This window comes from Anopheles coustani, chromosome 2, assembly GCF_943734705.1.
Source record: "Anopheles coustani chromosome 2, idAnoCousDA_361_x.2, whole genome shotgun sequence".
Lineage (NCBI taxonomy): Eukaryota > Metazoa > Arthropoda > Insecta > Diptera > Culicidae > Anopheles > Anopheles coustani.
This window is the reverse complement of record NC_071289.1, coordinates 43,537,073-43,547,733: the sequence shown is the minus strand read 5'-3', so window position 1 is coordinate 43,547,733 and position 10,661 is coordinate 43,537,073. Positions and strand designations below refer to the sequence as shown.

At 40.6% G+C, this 10,661-nt stretch overlaps 1 protein-coding gene across 1 annotated transcript in view; it reads left to right on the top strand.

Annotated features, from left to right (window-relative positions):
* Positions 1-1,829: 1,829 nt before the first annotated feature.
* Positions 1,830-10,661, top strand: part of LOC131267108 (tyrosine-protein kinase Dnt-like) — a 78,087-nt gene continuing 69,255 nt past the window's right edge. The window contains exon 1 of the mRNA XM_058269884.1: positions 1,830-2,115. Within this exon, the coding sequence (XP_058125867.1) occupies positions 2,007-2,115 (109 nt within the window). The 5' untranslated portion in view covers positions 1,830-2,006. The remainder of the gene's footprint in view (positions 2,116-10,661) is intronic.

Here is a 10,661-nt window from a genome sequence, read left to right as displayed (position 1 = left end):
CTTGAACATGAAATGCATGCGAAGCAACTTTATTTCTACTCAACTAGTAGAACCCACCTGGAACCCGGTGTCATTTGTCATTTAAATAGCAATAGCTAATAGAATGTCATTGATTTGTGCGGAATTCGATGTAGTTTTTATAAAGAGTAGGATTTTCACAACAACTAAACAAACAAAAAGATTACCAATCTTTAATGTTTGGCTGCAACTAACATCGACGCTGCTCAAAAATGTGTGCTTAGATATCTCACCTACGCTCTCATTCAGGTTGCCACATCCTGATAAATTTTAATATTAGTTACCTATGGCATTTACTTTGAGTCTAAAAATATTTCATTTCTTTTATCCAATTCTAAATTCCAATGTGTAACTATCGATTTAACATTAGACAGTTTAAACTAGATACATTTAGATTATTATATATAATTATTAGTGTTCTACAATTCACTGCTAATTGCCCTAAAACTGTAGGATGAATTTAGTTGCGTACATAGAATAATTTATAAGTGGAACGTTAAAATTAATAAAAAAAATTAGTGTTATTTATTTAATTATATCCTAACAATAATCAATTCATAGAAATAAAACCATAAGAACAACAAATCACTATTATTTAATCAATGCTATTAGCAAATCTATCACTTTATGGGAATAAAAAAACACGATAGATGACCAACCATGACCAGATGACTATAATACGAGTATTTGCGGAATCAAAATTTAAAACGCAACTATCAAAAGCATGTCATCTTCACTTTTCAAACATTCCGGTTTATATTTCGTTAATGTTACGTAGACATGCCTCCATAAATCCAAACTGCAGTATCATGCTTTCATCCAGTTTCCATGTGCATGCTCTATTCCCGCGCCACACCAACTGACAGCATAGATAAAACATAGAAAACAAACCAAGCAAGCCGGCCGGCAAGTGAAAACATCGCCCGAAGCCCGTATTTTCGAAAATGCGACACGAGACATTTTCCATCTCTTTCCCTGACGGCTCCCGCGATATTGAACGCACATGCACCGATCAGTTTACTCTCGTCCGTCGTGTGAGTGAGTTCGTATTTCGCCGTGGTGCGCGTAGTGCAACGTGTTTTGATCTGCTTCGTCGCGAAGTGTTGTGTTTTCGCAGCTGGCCGTTTATGAAGTGCATCTTGTTCTGGTCGAGCGCAATTCACAACCTGCAATCATCTGCTGCAAATTTGCAGTTTCTAGTGGAAGAAATTGAGAGAAAATCATTGGATATTCGATTGTGTTTTCAACACGGGTAGATATAATCAAATTTGTGTGGAATCATAGCAGCAATTATGAAGTGGAAATGTGTGGAAAGTACCAAAGTGAAATCAAAACAAAGAAGCGTTGTTTGCAGTTCAAAGATAACGTGTTGATAAATTAAGTATAGAAGTGTTGTATCAATTCCCAGAAAAGATTCTGGACGGATGTTGGTGAAGTGCAGTATGTAACCTTCCTACCAGGAAGATCAAAATTAGTCCAGTTCGTCGTGGTTCAAGTTGAAGTCAGAAATCAGAAAAACGTCCGCCGTCAATCTGCATTGCCTCCAGTGTTGTGTTTTTCCTTCGGTTAATTGATTTGTTGAGTCTGGCAGTTTCCTTTCCGTTCTTAGGTATTACGTGTAAGGCATTCGTCATATCGCAGTTGTGCGTGTATTTGCGCTTCCAGAGTTAAAAAATACTCAGTGTGATGAAATGTTAAGTGTGCAATACAACGTAGAGGTAGTGTGGAAAAAGAAGGCAGTGAAGAAACGAAGCAAGAAAACCAAGTTAAACCAAGAATAACCAAAAGCAATTCGGGAACCGAAAACAAAGCATATCGCGAATGAAAAGGGAAGTAAAGGCTAGCAGAGGATAAAATACCGGAGAAAAACCTCAACAAAAGCCAAAACGGAAAGGAAAGAAGTTGAAAAGTGTGCAGCCGACGACTGAGGCAGCAATTGGGTGGGCAGCAAGATAGAAAGAAGAAAGAGTTTAAACCCCCACGCCAGAATGACAAATTTATGTGTTTATGTTGGATTATTGCTGTCCCTGCTGGTGGCATCTGGTCGGGCTCATCTTAATCTGTACCTCAACGAGATCGAAGTCCAGAGATTACTAGGTAAGAGTTTTTCCATTCATTCGAGGTTGTGCTGGATGTTCGAGTTTATGTGCTGGATGGTTTTATAAACTCGTCTTTAGAACAGCGGCGCACGGGGCGTGAACGCTATTGTTTGTGAACTATAGTCACACTCGAAAATGGTCAATCCATTGGCTTGTAGGTTAGATTGTTGGTTGTTGGAGACTCTAACCTAGATTTTAAAGTTACAGCGAGGTTCAAACCTTCGTCTTTAAACTAAGGTTAGTAGTCAACCTGAAGAACTGCGACTGGCACTTAGCTATGCTGCGTAGTGCTTCGCTGCAACAAACATGATCAGGATCCTATCGTATAAACTTCTTCAGTCAAGAAACGGTATTCTGACAGCTCACGACCCCATGTTTTGGAGACGAGTGTTTGACGTTTCCAGGGCGCGTGCTGAAAGAGTGAAACGATTTCTCAGTATTGTAGAAATCAAAAACATGCTAGAACAAGGAAATGATTTCAACTTCTTCCATTAGCTTGGTGTGGATGGGCTAGGATTTTATAAGATGCTTTCGTTGCTTAATGGAAGAAAGATGGTGTAGAGCAAAAGGCTCAGACACATTTGCGTTCGGCATCATTCCGATCATGACACGTTTGCTTTGACACTCATTTTTTTGCTAACATACGCATAAAGTTATTTTCCTGCATGAGAAAAGCAATTCATACAATTCCACGGTTACCAATGAATTTGCCTAGTAATTGTTTAGTAGCGGATGGTATCTTGTCAGTAAATTGTATTCATATATAATTTAAGAAATAACACAACAAAAGAATTATATTATTTCGGCATAGAATAAAGCTAGGACATAACCCATTTCAACGAAAGCAAATTGTCGGTTGTGTAAAAAAAGGCAACATCCGAAAAAAGGCCTGAGTCACTACCTCTTTCGCTATTGGCTCAAATGCTGGTTTTGGTTCCGTGTACTGAAGATGACATGTTTGTTAGATGCTAATCATGATCCTTTTCTGCACGCTAATAAGATAGCACTCTTTAGCACGCGCTTCTTCTTGCTTCTCATCTCCGTTCCCCCGTTGATCCTTGGATCCAGTTCTATTCATTAGGTCTAAACCAGGATATTTTCCTAATGGATCTATTCCTACCGTCACCCATCCTCTTCTTTGCGAGAGTTTTTCCCTTACTTTTCTCTACAAGTGTTCAATCATTCGATGCGTCCTTCAATGCATATCGTAACGCACTGGACGAGGCTTTTTTCGACCGAACCGAACCGAACTGTTTTTCGATTCCTTCTTCCCGGTGCATAGGTGTCATTGGAGATAACAGACGAAGAAAGGTTTATGAAAAAAGTAAGGTGACAGTAAACGAAAAAAAATCTAAACCCAACAAAACATTCGATGGAAAGATAATGGCTTGAAAAATATCGAGAAACTACCAGGAGGTGTATCAACTCGATCGGCGTGGGTTTCTCTATCTATAGGCTTCAATCAAACCGGGACAAAAATCCTCTAATCTTCTTTTTAGGAAACTCTCACATTTTCCTTCCTTATCTATCCGGCTTGTAGATCCTGGGGAGTGGGGCTGTCAGAAGGAGGAGAAAGGTTTAGGAAGCAATGTGGTAGAACAGGTAAACCCGTATCCTTTTTCTGGGCTACGTGTGTGATAAATCAATTAAAGGACTTTTCATCAATGTGTGTCCCAACGCCTTCCTTTCCACTCCATTGCCATCTCCGGTTTCCGCTTACCTGAAGTTTATCATGCCCAGGTTACGAGTTTCCTTTTTTCCACTTCACACACCAAGACCCTGGAAAGTTTTGGTTACACTCAATCCCCCAAACCCAATCAAACAGAAAGAACCCATAGCAGGGCAGGTACAAGTTGACCTAATCGTCTCTCCGTAGCTTCATAACCTACGTTTTCGTTTCTAGTGTGTCCTCATGGACCTGAAGGCGATTCCGATTATCACTGCGTCACTGATACCCCTTCCGTATGAGCTGGGTTTTGAGGCAAATAATGTGTCCTTTTTTCCTCTATTTTTACCGAAGGACCGGTAACCAAATCACCTTTCTCCACTTCCTGTCCATCTGGTTAACTTCATGTGTTTGTTACCTTTTTGCCCTTATTGAATCCTTAGTCCTTTTTTGAAGTCACGATAGGTACATATTGTCACCACAAAATCGTCGAAAATTTGTTTTATGATATTTCAACAACATCCTTTTCTACCACTGTACCCATGGGAACACACGCATACACATTCTTGGCATACCGGAAGAAATTGTCCCTTTTCATAACTGTTTATTTCATTACGCCCACGAAAGTTTTGAAATTTCTCTTCGCCCAATTACCGTGTCTTGATTTGGTTACACTATTACCATGGACTATGTTTTTGTTGATTTGGATACATAAAATATCTTGAGTATACCCCTTTGCGTCTTGCTCACTTTTCATTCTATAACGCAGAAGGATATGTTTACGTTATTTGCACGAACTTATCGAACGTATGGTTAACTTGTTTTTTCATTACTTTATCCAACACCTCAACAGTTTGGACTTTTTATTTTTACGTTAATATGTTGGTTGACACAACAAGTGCCACTCGAAATATCACGAATCAAAGCAGTAGCTTGTGAACTCTGGCCCGTAAGATAAGGCTGGTGTTTTATTTCAAGGCGCCTGAAAGGCATGAGCAACATATTCACGCCACCCAAACAGTTCTAAGTCAGGTTTAGGACGATGGGAATAAATTTTGGGAAGAAGATTAAACAATTTTAATGCTCAAAAAATCAAACCATGCTCCCATGCAAGTACCAATTTCCCTCGCCTTCTGCTGTGATAAGCAAATCTTATCTCACACGCTCGAATCCAATGATCAGAGCGTGTCATATTATTTTCTTTTACGTTACGGTTAAAAGCCAAAAAATCTAGCTTCAATCGATTATGCCAACAATGTGGTCACTATCGCATCTTTGAACTGTCAGAAAAGCAATAAAAATTGAACATCCCTTCCGTTTGATGCTTCCTCTTCCATTAATTGCGCATTACCACCACACTCCCACTTCCCCTCACGTGACATAACTTGACTCGTCGTAGGACCATCAGAATTGTATTCGTAAAATGTCCGCAGCAATTCGTAGTATGAATTTTAATTTGCGCGTCCACACAACAGCCATTTTTGACATTCCGGAATTCCGGGGGCATCGTGGAGCCAAAGTGGAAGAAAATCGAAGCATGGGATGATGTCGTCAATTGACTTCGTGACTACATCTTTTGCTGTCTCTAGCTCTCTCACACTCGCGAGAATACCCAGACTGTGGTGTGGAATGGTTGGGCGTACGTTCGAAAAAAATTACCGATAACGAGCGTACAGTATCCAGTCATTTTGATATGATAAAATAAGGAAAAGGAAAAGTTTTATTGGACGGTTGACTTCGGAAAACAATATAAAAACTTTTGCCATCTTTTGAACCGTGGAAATTTTTTTAGTAAAACGAGAAAAAGTGTCGAAAGAAAAGTGACAAATCTGACGAATTCTAACCATGAACAGTCCTAATTAAATTCCGAACATACACATCGCCACCTTCATCCCAAACCCGTCTCGATACGTTCTTTGAGTGCTCCAAAGGATAGATGCTGGAAATAAAAATCAATGTATGCTGACCAATGTCGGCGCGACGACAGAAGAACTGTCAAATTTTCGAGATGTCAACCGTAGCGAGGACCTTCGGAACTATTGTACCGATTGCGAATATTCCATGTCGGTGCGAATGGTTTGTCGCAGGAATAATTAAGAATGCGTCCACAACGGCTGTGTGTTGCCACCGTCTTTCCATTATCATCCCTTAGTGGTGCGTTCATATTGGTTTTCTCTCCTCTTTATGTTAAATGAAGCATCTTTAGATGTTGGAGAGCTGTTTCTTGGGGCTTTCATAAATGAGCGCAGGAGACATACAATTCCCTGATGCTGTTCCTGCTGATTTGCGCCAACTTTTTTCGAAACAAAGTTTATTTTGTATTTTATTCTGTTCCCAAGAGTTTCGAGCAAGTCCTACAACTCACAACCGGCAACCCTGTTTAGGTACTGTTGTCGAATTTTGCTGTTTTACGAAACCATGATGAAAGACAAAAACGACACATTATGAATTCAATTCATTGCATATCGATCGATCCGTTGGGACTTGACCGGGACACTTGCTTGTTTTAGTCATTGTTAATGGCCGAGAAATGTGGTCTGACCATACCATAAGCGAAGGAAAACTGGGCACAATAAACCCTTTTTGGTCAAAACTCGACTGCAATGAGCGACGATCAGAGAAGAAAAAAGATCTCAAATGCGTGTGTGCCTCTGTCGTGTTGTGGACTATTTATAACAAGGACGACGTCGATCTTTCGCAGTATTCAGCGCCGCAGTGCGGAGCATTTATATGACCTATTATAAAGATTTTATTGTAGAGTGTATCGCCACTTATCAAAACACATATCTTTTATCCGTGTACTTGAAGTACGTGGTTAGAGTTTATGATCAGCGTCCGAGACACTCTGCTTCTAGAGACAATCCTGTAATTCAGCAAAAGAACTGTTAATTGTGATGGATATGTCTTTGAAACGCAAAATGACTTTCCTGAGTGGTAGGCCATGCTTTCAATAAAAAGAACTTGCTACGAGATTCATATTGGAAAAGAATGAAAAAAAAGAAGATGCCCGTTTCTAAGGCGTATTGTTTACTAAAGTTTGGTCAGCATTCGCTTGAATTTCGATGAAAACAAGACTAAGAACAATGATAACGTATAACAACTCTCAAGATGGGATTGTGGTGTAATAACTCAACACATTTTATTACCATTTATAGCCGGAAGATGGATCAAAGATAGACCCCCCCCCCCCCCCCCTCCCCCCCCCCCCCCCCCCCCCCCCCCCCCCAGAAAAGTAAGTCATTTTTCTGACATCGGAAGGATTGTTGAAGCGGATATACATACGGATCCCTTCCCATTACGTGGTATTGTTGCCATACGCTTCTATTTTTCCGCAGTCGTTGATTGAGCCCTCATAGGTGGTGGTGTGCGACAAGCTTCACATCATCCTCGAAAAGGCAGACTTTAAGACGTTTTTTTCTTGGAAGAGGAAGACCGGTGGTGTTTTACAAATAACCGTAAATTCCTACCGCACTCTCCTCCACGGTATAGATCCTAGGTATAGATTCCATCACTGCGGCGCATTCTCGGTCTCGGATTATCGTAACAAATGTGTCAGTTTAGTGTGGCACACTAAAATCACACACAATTGTGCCCACGCGAACCTTCCCTCCAAACATGACGGTGGAAACGAAAGGGAAAATCCGTTTCCAATACATCACGACTTCTTATTGGAGGAGGATAAGCATCACCGATGGAGAACCTTCCACGGATACCCAATCCGTCTCCTCTACATCCCCTCAAGATTGACATGGTCGATAGACAACTTGTCGACAACAATCGAAACTCTTTTGCCACACTTACCATCGTTCTGTCTCTGGTAGCATATTTTGGAAGCCGTCTTGGGGCTATTATAACCAGAAAAAAAAACAAAACCAACATGCCGGACAGGCGTGCCGAGCCCCCAGTCTTAATGTGGCTACCGCTACAGAAGAGTAGTTTTTGTACCGAAACCTTTCCATTAAGCTTGAAACATTGTTCTGACGTTAGAATAGTATACTGTACCCAGGAATCCATCATATTCCACGAAATTTCCACCGGGAGTTCTCCATTAACATTAGTGATGAGAATAACAACTCTTTTTAGAGATTTGAATCAGAGTGAATAATCATAACGATGATTCGAATCTTTAAGTCACTCTTTTGTGATTTAAAACGTGAAAAATGATTTATTAACCTTCGAGGTGATTTGAAATATTAACTGGGATTCGAATCCTAAAAGAATGAACGAGTGGGTAAAAGAGTCACTAGTCGCCATTGGGATTCGAATCCCAAGTTGTGATTCGAATCCCAAGTTGTGTTTCGAATCCCAAGTTGTGATTCGAATCCCAGTTTGGGAATCACTATATGGGATTCGAAACCCAAAAGAATGAACGAGTTGGTAAAAGAGTCGCTAGTCGCCCATGTAGTGATCCCAAACTGGGATTCGAATCACAACTTGGGATTCGAATCACAACTTGGGATTCGAATCACAACTTGGGATTCGAATCACAACTTGGGATTCGAATCACAACTTGGGATGGGCATGTGAATCTGATTTTGTGCAAACCCAAGGTGTACACAGCATATCAAATAGAGATAATGGAATATCATCATGGGTTTTCAATAAAAAAATGGAATTGCAAGGTGATTTAATTTTTCGTCATAATTTTGACATCTTGATGCAACAGTTTTGACACCTTTTAGGAGGGCTGGAGACAAGGTGTATATATTAGAAAGTGAAGTCGTCCAGAGTAAAATGACATTTCATGACTTGACGTAACACTGCTGTTGGTATTTTTGTGAGTTTTGAGTGAGTATTGGACAAGGTGTGAACTTATGACATATCAATACTCAAATATGGCACACCTGCCACAGCGACGTAATGTCACCTTCTATATATATATACCTTGGGCTTGAAAGCCAAATAACAGTGAAATAGAGACATGACAGAAAAGAAGAAGCAAGAGGGAGAGGAAGTCAGATAGACTGGGGAAACAGGAATGAAAGAGAAATAGAGAGAGAGAGAGAGAGAGAGAGAGAGAGAGAGAGAGAGAGAGAGAGAGAGAGAGTTAAGAGAGAGAGAGAGAGAGAGAGAGAGAGAGAGAGAGAGAGGGGGGGGGGGGGTGGGAAGCGAGTGAGATAGAAAGATGGAGAGAGGGGGGAGGCGTGAGAGAGAGAGAAGGAGGAGTGAGGGAGAGGGGGCGTGAGAGGGGTAGCATTAGAGGGGGAACGGGAACAACCGTGCGCTGGCCGACTTTGGTAGCAACGTGGTCAGTTAATTGGAACGAACAAGGCGGGATAAGGGAGATGCATCCTTCCGAGCAACACCGAAGGTGGGGGATAGCATGCGTCACAGTGTTCCGGGTTTCGAGCTGATACTGCGGGGCTTCGAGCTGGACCAGGAAGAGGTCCAGAAAGATTCGCATCTAATATTTGATTCCACAATTCAAATTTGTATTTTAACCCGCTTACCACCATTTGACACAAAAGACCTTCTACAGAAAGAACTAGAAAAAGTAACGCGGACGACATGAAACCTTCCATGGGGCGGAAGGGGATCCAGGAGTTACCGACGGGCCAGGTACCTGGCCTCCAAAAAACTAGTCCATACATCTAACTTTGTAACGATGATCTACTTCTGAAAACGTAGCTAAGACGATTGGGAATTTCGTTTTATTGGTTTAGGTCTACAGAGAAATTCGTCTAGAAGCCAGTTGAAACAAATAGTTATGACAGTTATTTGGAAGATCGGATCAGGACCTGCACGATCAGATATGATTTTATCTTTGTTTAGGCCAGAACCAGTAAACCAAACATGCGATAGCAAATTGGACCGTGAGGCGTGTGTAAGAGGAACAATCTTCTGTGCACGGTGCATACATGTGTTGACAAAAAGTAAATAAAAATCGAGGAATACGTGGCTCAGGTATATTTGTCCAGTCTCCTTCTGTCAGCCTCTGCGTTGCATGGATTTTCCAATCTTTGTTACTCTTCTGTTTTCTTCGGCGTGTGTTCACTGTTCGGAATTGGAATGAAGGTAATGTTTTTATTGTTTTCTTTACGAGTTCAGGGTGGTGGAAAGCGTGCAGCGATGGAAGACATTCTCACGTTTCTTGATTCAACTGCACTCTGAAGTTATTCTTGTACACCAGGGGCGCATTAACCACGTGCTCGAATAGGATATTTCAAGTCTGTCCTCTCTTGCACACATATTTCTTTTTCTCAGGCCACGTGATGTGGTTATTGAAAAGGAAAGTACGTCAATTGTCTATTCTTATGTGCTGGTCAGTTGCTGGATAAATGTCAGATCTATTCCCATATTCCCTATAAGTCCCATCCGATCGATCGATATGCAATGAATTGAATTCATAATGTGTCGTTTTTGTCTTTCATCATGGTTTCGTAAAACAGCAAAATTTTCATTTCTTACACCGATGTGTCATTTCTGGTCCAAAACTAATCGTATTGAGACGACAGGAATTTTGCACTCGTCTGTCAACGCAACTTGGCTCATGTCTCTTGTTTAGAAAATACATTTTATAGACACGGTGTTTCAGTTTGTATGTATTAAGAAAAAAAAAGTTAGAAAATCTTCGACAGTAATCAGAAAACGTTCTTTATAAATTTGGGAAGAGCAACGAAGTAGAATTATTTAAAATCCGTTCAACGGCTATTTTACCGGTTTTTTACAACTGAATGATGTTTATTTGCAATGTTTCAATGTCCAGCAATTCTTATTCTATGTAATGAAAGTTCAACTCACAATCGTTTCGACGAAGTACAATCAATGCTAAAAGAACCCTCCATACGATAAAATATCCATGAATCTTCTCAAGGAAAAAGGGATGTAAAGGATTTGGGCATTATTTAGTAGTTGTGGGTGCGTCTGACTTCTTTCCT